The sequence below is a fragment of the Labrus bergylta genome, chromosome 20, assembly GCF_963930695.1.
Source record: "Labrus bergylta chromosome 20, fLabBer1.1, whole genome shotgun sequence".
Classification (NCBI taxonomy): domain Eukaryota; kingdom Metazoa; phylum Chordata; class Actinopteri; order Labriformes; family Labridae; genus Labrus; species Labrus bergylta.
The window spans coordinates 35,001-54,640 of NC_089214.1; the positions used below are offsets into that span (position 1 = coordinate 35,001).

At 43.4% G+C, this 19,640-nt stretch overlaps 1 protein-coding gene across 1 annotated transcript in view; it reads left to right on the forward strand.

The window, feature by feature from the left end:
* Positions 1-12,088, forward strand: part of lama1 (laminin, alpha 1) — a 40,927-nt gene extending 28,839 nt beyond the window's left edge. The window contains exons 46-64 of the mRNA XM_065949069.1: positions 254-397; positions 603-736; positions 1,138-1,291; positions 1,372-1,496; positions 1,616-1,766; positions 1,850-1,994; positions 4,892-5,033; positions 5,114-5,228; positions 6,695-6,841; positions 7,999-8,150; positions 8,611-8,805; positions 8,892-9,075; positions 9,783-9,889; positions 10,041-10,230; positions 10,557-10,706; positions 10,795-10,948; positions 11,064-11,197; positions 11,303-11,516; positions 11,795-12,088. Of these exons, the coding sequence (XP_065805141.1) occupies positions 254-397; positions 603-736; positions 1,138-1,291; positions 1,372-1,496; positions 1,616-1,766; positions 1,850-1,994; positions 4,892-5,033; positions 5,114-5,228; positions 6,695-6,841; positions 7,999-8,150; positions 8,611-8,805; positions 8,892-9,075; positions 9,783-9,889; positions 10,041-10,230; positions 10,557-10,706; positions 10,795-10,948; positions 11,064-11,197; positions 11,303-11,516; positions 11,795-11,949 (2,892 nt within the window). The 3' untranslated portion in view covers positions 11,950-12,088. The remainder of the gene's footprint in view (positions 1-253; positions 398-602; positions 737-1,137; positions 1,292-1,371; positions 1,497-1,615; positions 1,767-1,849; positions 1,995-4,891; positions 5,034-5,113; positions 5,229-6,694; positions 6,842-7,998; positions 8,151-8,610; positions 8,806-8,891; positions 9,076-9,782; positions 9,890-10,040; positions 10,231-10,556; positions 10,707-10,794; positions 10,949-11,063; positions 11,198-11,302; positions 11,517-11,794) is intronic.
* The last annotated feature ends 7,552 nt before the right edge of the window (positions 12,089-19,640 follow it).

The window sequence follows — 19,640 nt, forward strand, 5'->3', positions numbered from 1 at the left end:
ACACACACCCACACACACACACACACACACACAGACACACACACACACACACACAGACACACACACAGACACACACACACACACACACACACACATACACCCACACACACACATACACCCACACACACACACACACATACACACATCAGTAAATGAGTACATCTTGTATTATTAGTAGATTCTTCGTGCAGAGTGTAAATGATTCCATTGAAAGTAAAGAAGTATAATTTATTCTTTATGATGATGTCATCAGATCAAGGTGGCGGTTCAGGCAGACAGAGACTGCGTCCGATCGTACAGACCTCAGATTCAGTCGAGTAACTTCAACACACTGAGTCTGACACTGAAGACCAACAGCCCCAACAACCTGCTGTTCTACCTGGGCAGCAACTCCACGGTAAGACACACACACACACACACACACACACACACACACACACACACACACACACACACACAGGTGTGCTGTGACCCTGCTGATGTAGCCAGGTTAAAAGAGATCCAGCCTCATTAAAAGGCACCTGGATTATCTCTCTCTCTTCAGTTGACCCGTCCTGTCTCAGGTGAGTCTTTTACTGGGCTGTTCTTTGTTGTGCGTGCAGGTGGACTTCCTGGCTGTAGAGATGCATGATGGGAAGGTGTCACTGCTCTGGGATCTGGGTTCAGGTAGCACCAGACTCGAGTTTCCTGCACTCGACATCAGCAACAACAGATGGACCAGAATCAATGTGACCAGGTAACAACACTATTCTGTCTTGATGATATCACTCATATGATCATATTATCATGTGATCATATTATCATGTGATCATATTATCATGTGATCATATTGTGGCTGGGCGAAATGTAGCAATAGCCAAAACGATTTGAGGATTTTTAAAAGAACAAACCATTTTGTAAAAACAATAAAAGACGCCACCCAGGTTTAAAGGAGCCCTAGGACTCCAGATTTCTAAGGTCTCACAGGCTCTAAAATCAGGGGTGATTAAAATATTTATTATAAAATAACCAGTAAAACACAGCTGTATATCTAAAAAGTCTTAAATCAGTTTCCCCCCAAGGTCGATTACTGTCTTTAAAACACGCGGTTTAAAAGACTGACCCTGTCACAATGTCATGATGTCATCATGTTTGTAGGTTTGGGGCACGCGGATCTCTATCAGTTCACCAGCTGGAGTCGGAGGCTGCTCCGTTGCTGGCAGTAACAGCAACCTCACCGGGACATTCCCGACTTTTAGACGTGAACAAAAACTCAGTGATCCACGTCGGAGGGAGGGGAACACAAACACAGGTAACATTCACACACACAAAAACACATATACACACACGCCCTTCATTCAAGAAAAGTCTAACTATACTGTGTGATGTCAGAGCCCCACCCTCCTGAGGTCCTCCACCTTTCAGGGATGTGTAGGTGAAGCATTTTTGAATGAGAGGAACGTCGGTCTGTGGAACTACGTCAGCAGGGAGGGAGGCTGTGGAGGCTGTTTCAGCAGGTATGGCAGGTGTTCACAGGTGAGGTTATCAAATCAGCCCACCTGCATGTTTTATAGTTGAGCTTCACACACAGATAAACCTCTCCTCTCTTTTTCTCTCTCTCACCTGTCTACCTCAGTCCTCAGGTGGAAGAGACATCATTCCACTTCGATGGTTCTGGATTTTCATTGGTTCAGAAATCTCTGCGAGCTACTTCCACCTCCATTGTTCTGCTTTTTAAAACTCTGTCACCGGGCGGATTACTGCTCTACCTGTCTTCCAACAACACGGTACGACACACACTCACACACAAACGTACACACACACATTTTTATTTGAGGTTGTTATTTTGAAGGAAACATATATCCTGCAGAGGGACTTCCTGTCGTTGGAGCTGTTGGGGGGCCGTGTCCATCTGACCTTTGACCTTGGTTCCGGTGCTCTGATCCTGACCTCCAACCGGAAGTACAACACCGGAGTGTGGTACAAGATCACACTGCAGAGGAGCAAACGCAAAGGTACCACAGTACGAAAGCTAAAAACTGTTGTTCTACAGTCAGACTAAAAACTGTTGTTCTACAGTCAGACTAAATATGGCTATACTAGAGTCGGACTAATTATGGCTATACTAGAGTCGGACTAAATACGGCTATACTACAGTCAGACTAAATATGGCTATACTAGAGTCAGACTAAATACGGCTATACTACAGTCAGACTAAATATGGCTATACTAGAGTCGGACTAAATACGGCTATACTACAGTCAGACTAAATATGGCTATACTACAGTCAGACTAAATATGGCTATACTACAGTCAGACTAAATATGGCTATACTACAGTCAGACTAAATATGGCTATACTACAGTCAGACTAAATACGGCTATACTACAGTCAGACTAAATATGGCTATACTACAGTCAGACTAAATATGGCTATACTACAGTCAGACTAAATATGGCTATACTAGAGTCGGACTAAATACGGCTATACTACAGTCAGACTAAATATGGCTATACTAGAGTCGGACTAAATACGGCTCTACTACAGTCAGACTAAATACGGCTCTAGTACAGTCAGACTAAATATGGCTTTACTGCAGTCAGACTAAAAACTGTTGTTCTACAGTCAGACTAAATATGGCTATACTAGAGTCGGACTAATTATGGCTATACTAGAGTCGGACTAAATATGGCTATACTACAGTCAGACTAAATATGGCTATACTACAGTCAGACTAAATATGGCTATACTAGAGTCAGACTAAATATGGCTATACTACAGTCAGACTAAATATGGCTTTACTGCAGTCAGACTAAAAACTGTTGTTCTACAGTCAGACTAAATACGGCTATACTACAGTCAGACTAAAAACTGTTGTTCTACAGTCAGACTAAATACGGCTATACTACAGTCAGACTAAAAACTGTTGTTCTACAGTCAGACTAAATACGGCTATACTACAGTCAGACCAAATATGGCTTTACTACATTCAGACTAAAAACTGTTGTTCTACAGTCAGACTAAATATGGCTATACTAGAGTCGGACTAATTATGGCTATACTAGAGTCGGACTAAATATGGCTATACTACAGTCAGACTAAATATGGCTATACTACAGTCAGACTAAATATGGCTATACTAGAGTCAGACTAAATATGGCTATACTACAGTCAGACTAAATATGGCTTTACTGCAGTCAGACTAAAAACTGTTGTTCTACAGTCAGACCAAATATGGCTTTACTACAGTCAGACTAAAAACTGTTGTTCTACAGTCAGACTAAATACGGCTATACTACAGTCAGACCAAATATGGCTTTACTACAGTCAGACTAAAAACTGTTGTTCTACAGTCAGACTAAATATGGCTTTACTACAGTCAGACTAAAAACTGTTGTTCTACAGTCAGACTAAATATGGCTATACTACAGTCAGACTAAATATGGCTATACTAGAGCCAGACTAAATACGGCTATACTATAGTCAGATTAAAAACTGTTGTTCTACAGTCAGACTAAATATGGCTATACTAAAGTCAGACTAAATACGGCTATACTACAGTCAGACCAAATATGGCTTTACTACAGTCAGACTAAATACGGCTATACTAGAGTCAGACCAAATATGGCTTTACTACAGTCAGACTAAAAACTGTTGTTCTACAGTCAGACTAAATACGGCTATATTACAGCCAGACTAAATATGGCTTTACTACAGTCAGACTAAAAACTGTTGTTCTCCAGTCAGACTAAATACGGCTATACTACAGCCAGACTAAATATGGCTTTACTACAGTCAGACTAAAAACTGTTGTTCTACAGTCAGACTAAATACGGCTATACTACAGTCAGACTAAATATGGCTTTACTACAGTCAGACTAAAAACTGTTGTTCTCCAGTCAGACTAAATACGGCTATACTACAGCCAGACTAAATATGGCTTTACTACAGTCAGACTAAATATGGCTATACTACAGTCAGTGTAAATACAACTCTACTACAGTCAGACTAAATATGGCTATACTAGAGCCAGACTAAATACGGCTATACTATAGTCAGACTAAAAACTGTTGTTCTACAGTCAGACTAAATATGGCTATACTAAAGTCAGACTAAATACGGCTATACTACAGTCAGACTAAATACGGCTATACTACAGTCAGACTAAATACAACTCTACTACAGTCAGAATAAATACGGCTCTACTAGAGTCAGACTTAAAAATTTTGTTCTACAGTCAGACAAATTATGGCTATGCTACGGTCAGACTACAACTGCTGTACTACAGTCAGACTAAATATGGCTATACTACAGTCAGACTAAATACAGCTATAGTATAGAGTCAGACTTAAAACTTTCGTTCTACAGTCAGACTACAACTGTTGTACTACAACAATGAATACTACTGTGCTACAGACAGTACTACAACTCAGTAGTACATATAATATATATATTATCGAAAAAATGATAGATACTAAATATTGTAGTACTTAAACTGTTAATAAATATATACTGTATATTGTAGTACTATTAATGAGTATATACTGTATATTGTAGTACTTTTAATGAGTATACTGTATATTGTAGTACTGTTAATGAATATATACTGTATATTGTAGTACTGTTAATGAGTATATACTGTATATTGTAGTACTTTTAATGAGTATACTGTATATAGTAGTACTGTTAATGAGTATATACTGTATATTGTAGTACTATTAATGAGTATACTGTATATTGTAGTACTGTTAATGAGTATATACTGTATATTGTAATACTGTTAATGAGTATACTGTATATTGTAGTACTGTTAATAAGTATATACTGTATATTGTAGTACTTTAACTGTTAATGTGTTCAGTATATTGAAGTAGCATGAGTACTGTAGCTGAAGTTGCTGATGTGTTTGCAGGTTACCTTTCAATCATGGCAGCTGACCAATCTTCAGAGAAGGAGGTTTTGGAGGCGGAGTCTCCTGGAACCGCGTCTGACCTGAACAGGTCCGATCTGGACCCCATCTACATAGGAGGACTTCCTGCCTCCAGACCAATCAGGTGAGTCTGTTGTGTCAGCTGGTAAGTGTGGTGATGTCACAGGTCATGTGACTAACTATTTCTGTATATTTGGTTGCTAGGCGACAGGTGGTGTCTAGGTCTTATGTGGGCTGTATCAAGAACGTAGAGATTGCTCGCTCCAACTTTGACCTACTGAGAGACGCCTATGGCGTGAGGAAGGGCTGTGTACTCGAGGTACTACACAACATATAAACACAACATACACACAGTACAAGTACACACTACGTAACACAACATACACACAGTACAAGTACACACTACATAACAAAACATACACACAGTACGAGTACACACTACATAACACAACATAACACAACTTACACACAGTACAAGTACACACTATGTAACAACATACACACAGTACAAGTACACACTACGTAACACAACATACACACTGGCACAAGTACACACTACATAACAAAACATACACACAGTACAAGTACACACAACATAACACAACTTACACACAGTACAAGTACACACTACGTAACACAACATACACACAGTACAAGTACACACTACATAACACAACATACACACAGTACAAGTACACACTACATAACAAAACATACACACAGTACAAGTACACACAACATAACACAACTTACACACAGTACAAGTACACACTACGTAACACAACTTACACACAGTACAAGTACACACTACGTAACACAACATACACACAGTACAAGTACACACTACATAACAAAACATACACACAGTACAAGTACACACAACATAACACAACTTACACACAGTACAAGTACACACTACGTAACACAACATACAAAGAGTACAAGTACACACAACATAACACAACTTACACACAGTACAAGTACACACTACATAACACAACATACACACAGTACAAGTACACACTACATAACACAACATACACACAGTACAAGTACACACTACGTAACACAACATACACACAGTACAAGTACACACTACGTAACAAAACATACACACAGTACAAGTACACACTATGTAACACAACATACACACAGTACAAGTACACACTACTTAACAAAACATACACACAGTACAAGTACACACAACATAACACAACATACACACAGTACAAGTGCACACTACGTAACACAACATACACACAGTACAAGTACACACTACGTAACACAACTTACACACAGTACCAGTGCACACTACGTAACACAACATACACACAGTACAAGTACACACAACATAACACAACATACACACAGTACAAGTACACACTATGTAACACAACATACACACAGTACAAGTACACACTACGTAACAAAACATACACACAGTACAAGTACACACAACATAACACAACATACACACAGTACAAGTGCACACTACGTAACACAACATACACACAGTACAAGTACACACTACGTAACACAACTTACACACAGTACCAGTGCACACTACGTAACACAACATACACACAGTACAAGTACACACAACATAACACAACATACACACAGTACAAGTACACACTACGTAACACAACTTACACACAGTACAAGTGCACACTACGTAACACAACATACACACAGTACAAGTGCACACTACGTAACACAACATAATAGACCAATAATCAGAGCGTACTGATCTCTGTTATGAGGAGTAACCATCACGTGTTTCAGGCGGTGAGGAGTGTTTCTCTGCTGGCCAGCGGCTTCGTTCAGATTGCTAATCGATCACTTGGTCAGGAAGCGGAGCTTCTCTTCTCCTTTTCATCCAACAACCAATCAGGAGTCCTGCTGGCAGCCCTAAGTGCCACACACAAACAGGTGAGACAGATGAAGCTCAGCTATTTCCTCCTTTGACCCTCATCAGCGTCCTGTTCTCAGCTGTGTCAATTCATTGATGTCAACAGACAAACAACAACAATCTGCTTATCATAAACAAACAACAACAACAATCTGTTTATCATAATCAAACAGCAACAACAATCTGTTTATAATAATCAAACAACAACAATCTATTTATCATAAACAAACAACAACAACAATCTGTTCATAATAATCAAACAACAACAATCTATTTATGATAAACAGAAAACAACAATCTGTTTATCATAAACAAACAACAAAAATCTGTTTATCATAATCAAACAACAACAATCTGTTTATCATATTCAAACAACAACAACAATCTGTTTAACATAAACAAACAACAACAATCTGTTTATCAGAATCCAACAACAACAATCTGCTTATCATAAAAAACAACAACAATCTGTTTATCATTAACAAACAACAACAATCTGTTTATCATACACAAACAACAACAATCTGTTTATCATAAAAAAACAACAACAGTCTGTTTATCATAATCAAACAACAACAATCTGTTTATCATAAACAAACAACAACAACAATCTATTTATCATAAACAAACAACAACAACAATCTGTTTATAATAATCAAACAACAACAATCTGTTTAACATAAAAAAACAACAATAACAATCTGTTTATCATAAACAAACAACAAACAACCCTAACCCCTAACCCAATAACAACAATCTGCTTATCATAAAAAAAACAACAATCTGTTTATCATTAACAAACAACAACAATCTATTTATCATACACAAACAACAACAATCTGTTTATCATAAAAAACAACAACAATCTGTTTATCATAATCAAACAACAACAATCTGTTTATCATAAAAAACAACAACAATCTGTTTATCATAATCAAACAACAACAACAATTCTGTTTATCATAAACAAACATCTGTTTATCACAAACAAACAACAACAATCTGTTTATCATGAACAAACAACAACAATCTGTTTATCATAAACAAACTACAACAACAATCTGTTCATCTTAAACAAACAACAACAACAACCTGTTTATATACATGTTTACTGTAAGAAAAATATTATCATGGTGTGTACATGTGTGTTCCTGTGTGTGTTTCTGTGTGTGTGTAGCACTTCCTGTCCGTCCACCTGGTCTCTGGCCGTTTGGAGGCGGAGCTTGGGGAGGTGGGCGTGGAGAGTAGGAGCGTGACAGTTTTTAAACCAGATGGAACATCATTCAGCGACGGAAAGAAACACTCTGTGATTATCACCATCAACAGAAAGTAGGTCTCACCTGTCTCACCTGTTTTATTTGTCTCATCTGTCTAAACTGTCTCACCTGTCTAAACTGTCTCATATGTCTAAACTGTCTCATATGTCAAAACTGTCTCACCTGTCTAAACTGTCTCATCTGTCTAAACTGTCTCACCTGTCTAAACTGTCTCATCTGTCTAAACTGTCTCACCTGTCTAAACTGTCTCATCTGTCTAAACTGTCTCACCTGTCTAAACTGTCTCACCTGTCTAAACTGTCTCATCTGTCTCACCTGTCTCATCTGTCTAAACTGTCTCACCTGTCTCATCTGTCTCATCTGTCTAAACTGTCTCATCTGTCTAAACTGTCTCACCTGTCTCACCTGTCTCATCTGTCTAAACTGTCTTACCTGTCTTAACTGGCTCACCTGGCTAACGTGTCCCACTTTTTCAGTGAAAAACTGATGTTGTGATGTTGTCTGTCTATCAGATCTCTGTCCCTGCAGGTGGATGAAGAACACATTAAGACCGTCTCCCTGTTGCCGGGCGGATTCTCACGTCTGTCTCCAGCCTCCTTTTTCATTGGTGGGATTCCATTAGAGGAGGAGTCTCGTCTGCCAATCAGATTACAGGAGTTGTCCAGGTGGTTCAGAGGCTGCATTCAACACTTCGTGGTGGGCGGCTTGTAAGTCACAAACAAACAATCAAACAAACAATCAAACAAACAAACACACACACACACAGTAACTGTTTTAATTGGCTTTCCCTTAGACTCGTTGACCTGTCAGAGGCTGTGAGGTATGAAGGGGCGGAGCTTGACAGCTGTCTGTTGGAGTACAGAGTCAGGGGGGCAGTTCTTCCTGATGACACCGATGTACAACCAACCTCTGATCCCGCCCACCTGCCTTCAACGCCGCCCACACACCTGAGTGCCTTCACACCTGGAGTGCTTACGGTAATCGATCCGTAAATCATAAATTTGATGAGATTTCTGTTAACATCATTAATATGTTGGAACAGGTTATTGAGTGATCTGTCAGCTGTTGGTAATGATCACTAATCATTGATATACATTTCTTTATCATATTAAAAAATGTAAAATACACTTATGAATCATCTGTTCCTCCTCCTCCCCATACACTCTGCTCACGCCAGACATGTTTAAAACAAGGAACAAGGAAAGGGTGCTGCCTTTAACCCTAACCCATATGCAGAGAGGGAGTGGAAAACAAAGTGTCATTATATGCAGATGATTCCATCATGTCTGTCCTGACAGAGTGTGGCCAGATATCTCGTTACAAACTAAACTTGTCAAAAGCAGAATTCACATTTCCATTCCAATGAATTGATTGAACTATTCAGGGCTGTAACAAGGAGTATTTCCAGAGGGATGTGAAGCAGCAACTAAAGCTTGAAAAACAGAGGTTAACAAAGTTTGGCTCATCTAATGAATATGAGCGATCATGGAAACCATTTATAGACTCAACGCTCCACCACGTTGATGTAAACACCCAAAGGGGTTCAGTGATGCTTTAACAGTAGCTCATCACTGAAGGTGTTGATCTGATTTGATTGTTTCTTTAAAAAGAAAAATCTATCAAAATATGTTTGAATAAATACTAACATGAGTCTGATTATTTCTGATTGGTCTGTGGTTAACAGTGTGCAACAGAGGCGGAGCCTACCTTTCTACCATCAGGGGCACAATTTGGTTTTTCTAAACACAGTCACATGACCTTCATCATTAACCCCAGCAGAGTCAGACGGAGGTGAGTTTCCATGTTGCAGCAATTTATGTTAGAGGGCTGTGGTAAATGTGGGCGGGGCTTTACAGAGATAACGTGTAATTGTACTGACTGTGTGTGTGTGTGTGTGTGTGTGTGTGTGTGTGTGTGTGTGTGTGTGTTTGTTGGTTATTAGTCTGTCAGTGAGGTTGTCGGTTCGAACCCGAGTCTTGGAGGGGCTGATCTTCCTCCTTTCTGACGCCAAACAGAATGATTTCATCATCCTCAGACTGACAGGGGGCCGGCTTATCATGTCAGCTGACCTGGGGAAAGGCCCCGCCTCCATCACCTCGTCCGTCTCAATAAACGATGGAGAGTGGCACACTGTGAGTTTTATCATTTCCCACAAACACACACACACACACACACGCACACACACACACACACACACGCACACGCACACACGCACACGCACACACGCGCACACGCACACGCACACACACGCACGCACGCGCACGCGCACACACGCACGCACGCACACACGCACACGCACACACACACACACACACACACACACACACACACACACACACATGATAGGTGAATTGTTGATCCTCAGGTGATATAACAGGTGAATTGTTGATCCTCAGGTGATATAACAGGTGAATTGTTGATCCTCAGGTGATATAACAGGTGAATTGTTGATCCTCAGGTGAATGCTGAACTGGGCCGGCGGTCTCTGTCTGTCTCTGTGGGCGATTCGAATCCAGACTCAGTGTCAGTTAAAGGAAACCAGTTGGACGTGGACGAGCGACTTTACCTGGGTGGACTCCCTCACACACACACGTCGAGGAGGATCAATGTATGACCTTTATGACCCACCAATCCCCTTTGTTGTTTACTTCCTGTTTAAGACTGTGTCCTTTTCTGCCCTCATCTTTGTCTCTCAGGTGAGCAGCAGTTTTCCAGGTTGCGTGCGTTCCTTCACTTTAAATGGAGCCATATTGGATCTGTCCAAACCGCACTCTCAGCATGATGTCACTTCCTGTTTTACCCATGACCAGACAGGAAGTTACTTTAATGGCAGCGGATATGCCGCCCTCAGTGAGTCGAACATAAAAACACAAAATAAATCTTCTATGTGTAATCACCTGATCAAATGATTAAACTCTGTGTGTGTGTGTGTGTGTGTGTGTGTGTGTGTGTGTGTGTGTGTCAGTGCGTGATGGCTTTAAGGTCGGCTCAGATCTCTCTGTGAATCTTGAGTTTCGAACGAGCCAATCAGAAGGAGTCTTTCTGGGAATCAGTAGCGCCAAAGTCGACGCCATTGGACTGGAGATGATCAACGGACAGGTGAGTCATTGTTTATGTTTGTAAAACAGATGTAAACATTATTCTTCATGTATAGATGAAACTCTTTAAACGTTTGTTTATGTTTGTTTATGTTTGTTTCTTCAGATGGTGTTTAACGTAAATAATGGGGCGGGGCGAGTGCTCGTACGTTCCATTGGTCACCTGTTGTGTGATGGACGCTGGCACCGCCTGCAGGCCAGAAAAACCAAACACACCCTGAGTCTGAGTGTCGATGGGCGGAGCTACACGACCGCCAACCCATACCCACAATCCACCTCTGCTGAGACCAACAACCCGGTTTACCTGGGAGGGTATCCAGGTGAGACGGATCTCTGATCATTTCACAAACATGAAGACAGGTGTTACTGAAACTCACCTACCTGTCTGTCTCTCTCTGTACCTGTCTGTCTCTCTCTGTACCTGTCTCACTCTCTGTACCTGTCTCTCTCTGTACCTGTCTGTCTCTCTCTGTACCTGTCTCTCTCTGGACCTGTCTAACTCTCTCTGGACCTGTCTGTCTCTCTGTGTACCTGTCTCTCTCTATACCTGTCTCACACTCTGTACCTGTCTGTCTCTCTGTACCTCTCTGTCTCTCAGTGGGGGTGAAACAGAACTGCCTGTCGATCAGCTCCAGGTTCAGAGGATGTCTGAGGAACCTGCAGATTGTGAAGTCTCATCCTGGTGACTTCTTGGACCTGAGCTCCGCCCACTTCCAGTTGGGCATCACTCCTAACTCATGTCCTGTTGCCTAGTGACGCAGGTCCCTGCTCCGATTGGACAACAGAAACCTACAGTCTTCATAAACTGTGTCTAACCCTGACATTTTCAAATGAGAATTCTAATTTTGTTGTTGCCTATGGAGAGTCATTAAAGATGAATCATTAAAGAAGAGTCATTAAAGATGAATCATTAAAGAAGAGTCATTAAAGATGAATCATTAAAGAAGAGTCATAAAAGATGAATCATTAAAGAAGAGTCATTAAAGATGAATCATTGGGGCACGCTGGTGGTGCAATGGTTAGGGTGCGCGTCCCATGTGTTGAGACTCTCGTCTCGAGCGGTAGGCCCGGGTTCGCTTTCACCCGTGGCCTCTTTCCACATGTCATTCCCCGCTCTCTCTCCCTGGTTTCTGACTCTATCCACTGTCCTCTCTCTCTCTCTGGTTTCTGACTCTATCCACTGTCCTCTCTCTCTCCCTGGTTTCTGACTCTATCCACTGTCCTCTCTCTCTCTCTGGTTTCAGACTCTATCCACTGTCCTCTCTCTCTCCCTGGTTTCTGACTCTATCCACTGTCCTCTCTCTCTCTCTGGTTTCTGACTCTATCCACTGTCCTCTCTCTCTCCCTGGTTTCTGACTCTATCCACTGTCCTCTCTCTCTCTCTGGTTTCAGACTCTATCCACTGTCCTCTCTCTCTCTCTCTGGTTTCAGACTCTATCCACTGTCCTCTCTCTCCCTGGTTTCTGACTCTATCCACTGTCCTCTCTCTCTCTCTGGTTTCAGACTCTATCCACTGTCCTCTCTCTCTCTCTGGTTTCAGACTCTATCCACTGTCCTCTCTCTCTCCCTGGTTTCTGACTCTATCCACTGTCCTCTCTCTCTCTCTGGTTTCAGACTCTATCCACTGTCCTCTCTCTCTCTCTCTGGTTTCAGACTCTATCCACTGTCCTCTCTCTCCCTGGTTTCTGACTCTATCCACTGTCCTCTCTCTCTCTCTGGTTTCAGACTCTATCCACTGTCCTCTCTCTCTCCCTGGTTTCTGACTCTATCCACTGTCCTCTCTCTCTCTCTGGTTTCAGACTCTATCCACTGTCCTCTCTCTCTCTCTGGTTTCAGACTCTATCCACTGTCCTCTCTCTCTCTGGTTTCAGACTATCCACTGTCCTCTCTCTCTCCCTGGTTTCTGACTCTATCCACTGTCCTCTCTCTCTCTCTGGTTTCAGACTCTATCCACTGTCCTCTCTCTCTCTGGTTTCAGACTCTATCCACTGTCCTCTCTCTCTCTCTGGTTTCAGACTCTATCCACTGTCCTCTCTCTCTCTGGTTTCAGACTATCCACTGTCCTCTCTCTCTCCCTGGTTTCAGACTCTATCCACTGTCCTCTCTCTCTCTGGTTTCAGACTCTATCCACTGTCCTCTCTCTCTCTCTGGTTTCAGACTCTATCCACTGTCCTCTCTCTCTCTGGTTTCAGACTCTATCCACTGTCCTCTCTCTCCCTGGTTTCTGACTCTATCCACTGTCCTCTCTCTCTCTCTGGTTTCAGACTCTATCCACTGTCCTCTCTCTCTCCCTGGTTTCTGACTCTATCCACTGTCCTCTCTCTCTCTCTGGTTTCAGACTCTATCCACTGTCCTCTCTCTCTCTCTGGTTTCAGACTCTATCCACTGTCCTCTCTCTCTCTGGTTTCAGACTATCCACTGTCCTCTCTCTCTCCCTGGTTTCTGACTCTATCCACTGTCCTCTCTCTCTGTCCTCTCTCTCTCTGGTTTCAGACTCTATCCACTGTCCTCTCTCTCCCTGGTTTCAGACTCTATCCACTGTACTCTCTCTCTCTCTGGTTTCTGACTCTATCCACTGTCCTCTCTCTCTCTGGTTTCAGACTCTATCCACTGTCCTCTCTCTCTCTGGTTTCAGACTCTATCCACTGTCCTCTCTCTCTCTGGTTTCAGACTCTATCCACTGTCCTCTCTCTCTCTGGTTTCAGACTCTATCCACTGTCCTCTCTCTCTCTCTGGTTTCTGACTCTATCCACTGTCCTCTCTCTCTCTCTGGTTTCAGACTCTATCCACTGTCCTCTCTCTCTCTCTGGTTTCTGACTCTATCCACTGTCCTCTCTCTCTCTGGTTTCAGACTCTATCCACTGTCCTCTCTCTCTCTCTGGTTTCAGACTCTATCCACTGTCCTCTCTCTCTCTGGTTTCAGACTCTATCCACTTAGATATAAAGGATTTATTATTTATGTTAAACGACTTTATTAATTTGATTTTAATGTATTATAAAAATAGTTCTGGATCACTTCTTCCCTTAAATCTTTCTGGGATTGTTCAGGAGCAGCACAGATTCTTTTAGTCTAACTGATGGTTAAAACGTACCGCATGAAGGAGTGTATTTCTGTCTGTAGGTTTGGAGTGAAGAGAGGAAGAGAGGACATTTTATCTACTTACATTTATGTCAAGAAAACAGATTTCTTCAAAGCAATATGTGTGACTTTAAGATGTAAAAACTGTAAAAGCTCTCATAGAGCGCTATGGGTTCTTTCCAAAGTAAAAACACATCATCAATACATTTCTGTCAAGAAGTAAGAAAAGGGAGAAAGACACATCTAAGCACCAGAGCAGTTGGGGATTTCGGTGCCTTGCTCAAGGGAACCTCGGCAGTGCTCAGGAAGTGTCCTGGCACCTCTCCAGCTACCAGAACACCTTCCATACTTTGGTCCCCACCAGGGGCCTCATTTATAAATTCTGTCTTACGAATGAAATTTAGAATGTTTCTTAGTTCAAAAGAATCTGTATTTATCAAACATGCAGACATTGATAGGTAATCAGTGTTGATAAATCCCACATGTTCTTAACCAGCAGGCTCGAGCATGTTCGGGTACATTTGCATTCAGAAACGCCTCCAATTAACCACATAAGGTAACAACACATCCCTTTAAAAACCACACGTACTTTTGTTTACCTTTCTGAGAAAATGGCAAAAAGAGAAACTTTACTGAAGCTGAAATGGGATATAAAGGAAGTAGAATCAAAGCAAAACGTGTTGTTCGGGTCACTCAGTGTGGGAGTGACAAACAAAAGAACAAAATGCTGCATGGGAGAAAGTGACAGGAGCTTCTGTGGGATCAGAGGACAGAACACAAGAGGGACATCTCTGCTACATCACTTTCCCCACTGGACCCTCTGTGGGTTAGCTGGACATGGAGACACTTTACACCATCAAACATCCACGCTGAAGGTAAGAGAGGCCGACTGTGTTTGCAAACTTGTATTGTGATGTTAAATATAATGTATTTTTAATGACACTCAAACAATTTGTGGAGATTTAACTCAATGTGACATTTGTCTTTAACAACTCAGAAACTCCTCAGGATGAGTGGGGCGAGCGGGACGAGCTGGGGCTGTCCATACCCCCTTCAGAGTTTTGACCGAAGCCGTGCTACAAAATCAAGAGGAAACAACACGGGCTATATGTGAAATCAAAGATCAATTGAATAATATATCAAAATAAATGAGTCGCTGAAGCAGATTGCTTCTGCTGCAAATAAAATGGTTAATAAATCTTAAAATGATGAAATGTGACTTCATTTCCAACCATCCTATAAAAAGTATTCAAAAGAACATTAAAGAACAGTTTATGCTCGTCTTATGGGCAGACTTATAATCTCTTTATGATTCTGTGTCAGGCAGAAGGGCGTCTGGTCTGGGGGGTTCCTGCAGAGGGGCGTCTGGTCTGATGGCCAGGTTGTGAACCACCTGCGCTGGACAGGCACAGCCATCAACCTTTTAGCCGGACTATTGCGCGCTCCACCGTGGCCCTGTCGAGTCCTCCGGTTGGCTAAGGGAGTCATTATGGCTTCAGTGGATAACCCTGATCACCTGATAAAATATACTTTAATACTTATTCAGATATAGCATTTTGAAACATGTTTATGTACTCACCAATAAGCCACAGCTGCTTCTTGAAGGCCCCCCCCACAGCTGTTCTTCCAGGCCAACAACGTTTAAAAGTAACAAAGTGATCTGTACATTGATGGAATCCTTTTTCTGTTAGCATAGTTAGGGCCCAAAACACTGACAAGGGTGAAGGACCCTCTTGGAACCCTAATGATTATGATTAGGGCCCGAGCACAAACAGTGCGAGGACTCTCTTGAAACCCTAATGATTATTAGGGCTCAAGAACGAACCGTGCGTAGGACCCTCTTGGAACCCTCTTGGAACCCTCTTGGAACCCAAGTGATTAATATTAGTACCCAAAGCACTGACAAGTGCGTAGGACCCTCTTGGAACTGAAAGGATTATTGCTATTCTTCCACCACTTCGCGCTCATTTTTGACAGCTTTAACGTGCGTGAAAACTCACCAACATTTCCCCAAAATTTTCCCCCGTGCGAACTTGACGTATGAAAGCGTTTCAGTGCACATACGTTAAAAAATGGCTCTACGGCGCCCCCAAACGTGAGTTAGGGTACTGCGCTTAACCTACATCCATGAACACTTTGTACACGTGTCTTGGTGAGACGAACAAAAAGTTACATTATGACCATACTTTTAAACGTACAGGAAGCCCGCTATTTACACTTCAATTTCAAAATAAGACGATTTTGTGCTACCTATTTGAAGGATCTTGGCCGAGGGCGCTCATCCGTTCAACGAAAACTCAGTGTCAGTGTGTTCAATACAATATACAATATACAACTGTAACTTTTAACTCTTCTTATATTTTTACTTTATTTATTTCAAGTAATTTCATTTGAATTATTTTTACTTGAACATATGTTCAGATTCAATAACTCCAGTGATTTTTTTTTTTTAATGTTTTATTTTAATGTTTCTTTTCTTTCCTCTGTCATGATGCTTTTGATGTCTTGTGTGAAGCACTTTGAATTGCCTTGTTGTTGAAATGGGCTATATAAATAAACTTGCCTTGCCTTAACCATAGCGCCTCCTACTGCAAGGAATAAGTACTACACAATGCTCAATTTGATCCATATTTCATAGCTATCATGGCAGTGCCAGCCTGAACTGCTCTACGTCAAAATTTTCTGTGATCTTCCTCACGCTGCCTATTTCAGCATACCATAGTATGACTTTTACACAAATCGAACTGCACGGTCTGCTGCTTAGCCACGTTCCGCTGCTGCTGCACTCCCGCGGTCGCAACACACCCCGACATGCACAGGGGTGCGAGGGCCCTTCATCACCGCTTGCAGTTTTAATTAGGGCCTGAGCACGAACCGTGTGAGGACCCTCTTGAAACCCTAGCGATTATTATTTTTCTCCTTTATTGTTCCTCCTCTTTGCAGCCACTTTTGAGGGCCTGAACGTGCCCAAAAAACTCACCAAACTTTCCACGGCCATCAGGTCTGGTGAAAGATTTGAAATTTTTGTGGTTTCGTAAACGGAGTTCGAGCACAAATTCAAGATGAATTTCACGATAATGGCCCAAAATCACTCAAAATCGCTGATTTCAGCCTTCCTATTTGAACGCACTTCTCCGAGGGCGCTGATCCGATCAACGCACACTCAGTGTCAGTGCGTTCTACACAGACTCAACATATCTCGTTGTGTTCCGCACGCTATTTCATCAAAGGGCGTGGCCGTGGCGTGCGTTTTAAGTTTTTTGTGCGTTTTGGCAAGTTGCCAAAAAAGTAAATGCTTATCTCTCAGCCGGGACCCGTCCTGAACACGTCCATGATACTGGACCCGTCCTGAACACGTCCATGATACTGGACTCGCCCTGAACACGGGTCCCGTCCATGATACTGGACCCGCCCTGAACACGTCCATGATACTGGACCCGCCCTGAACACGCCCATGATACTGGACCCGCCCTGAACACGTCCATGATACTGGACCCGTCCTGAACACGGGTCCCGTCCATGATACTGGACTCGCCCTGAACACGTCCATGATACGGGACTCGCCCTGAACACGTCCATGATACTGGACCCGTCCTGAACACGTCCATGATACTGGACTCGCCCTGAACACGTCCATGATACGGGACTCGCCCTGAACACGTCCATGATACTGGACCCGCCCTGAACACGTCCATGATACTGGACCCGTCCTGAACACGCCCACGATACTGGACCCGTCCTGAACACGGGTCCCGTCCATGATACTGGACTCGCCCTGAACACGTCCATGATACGGGACTCGCCCTGAACACGTCCATGATACTGGACCCGTCCTGAACACGTCCATGATACTGGACCCGCCCTGAACACGTCCATGATACGGGACCCGCCCTGAACACGTCCATGATACTGGACCTCCCCTGAACACGTCCATGATACTGGACCCGCCCTGAACACGTCCATGATACGGGACCCGTCCTGAACACGTCCATGATACTGGACCTCCCCTGAACACGTCCATGATACGGGACCCGCCCTGAACACGTCCATGATACTGGACCCGCCCTGAACACGCCCATGATACGGGACCCGTCCTGAACACGTCCATGATACTGGACCCGCCCTGAACACGCCCATGATACTGGACCCGCCCTGAACACGCCCATGATACGGGACCCGTCCTGAACACGTCCATGATACTGGACCTCCCCTGAACACGTCCATGATACTGGACCCGCCCTGAACACACCCATGATACTGGACCCGCTCTGAACACGCCCATGATACGGGACCCGTCCTGAACACGTCCATGATACTGGACCTCCCCTGAACACGTCCATGATACTGGACCCGTCCTGAACACGGGTCCCGTCCATGATACGGGACTCGTCATGAACACGTCCATGATACGGGACTCGCCCTGAACACGTCCATGATACTGGACCTCCCCTGAACACGTCCACGATACTGGACCCGCCCTGAACACGTCCATGATACGGGACCCGTCCTGAACACGTCCATGATACTGGACCTCCCCTGAACACGTCCACGATACTGGACCCGCCCTGAACACGTCCATGATACGGGACCCGTCCTGAACACGTCCATGATACTGGACCTCCCCTGAACACGTCCACGATACTGGACCCGCCCTGAACACGTCCATGATACGGGACCCGTCCTGAACACGTCCATGATACTGGACCTCCCCTGAACACGTCCACGATACTGGACCCGCCCTGAACACGTCCATGATACGGGACCCGTCCTGAACACGTCCATGATACTGGACCTCCCCTGAACACGTCCATGATACTGGACCCGCCCTGAACACGTCCATGATACGGGACCCGTCCTGAACACGTCCATGATACTGGACCCGCCCTGAACATGCCCATGATACTGGACCTCCCCTGAACACGTCCATGATACGGGACCCGCCCTGAACATGCCCATGATACTGGACCTCCCCTGAACACGTCCATGATACGGGACCCGTCCTGAACACGTCCATGATTGACATTTTTTGATTAGTCACAGCGCCACCTGTTGACAACAGGAAGTTACTGCTTCTCAATTAGCATTAGCCATTGCTACACGGTAGCTCAATTCCCCCTCAGATTTGGTGTGGGCCATGCTAACACCAAATCAAACGCCTACGTCCAACACTGTCGCCGTACAGACGCGTCGCTCGCCATCAAACAGGAAGTAGTTTTTTCACGGGCTTAACATAGTCGTACTGTCCCGAAACTTCATACATATGATCCTGGTGGTGAAGTCAAACATGTTATACTGTTTAAGTGAGTGGGCGTGGCTTAATGGCTCAGTGGCGCCCCCTACAATATTTCAAACATTCAGCCCCCGC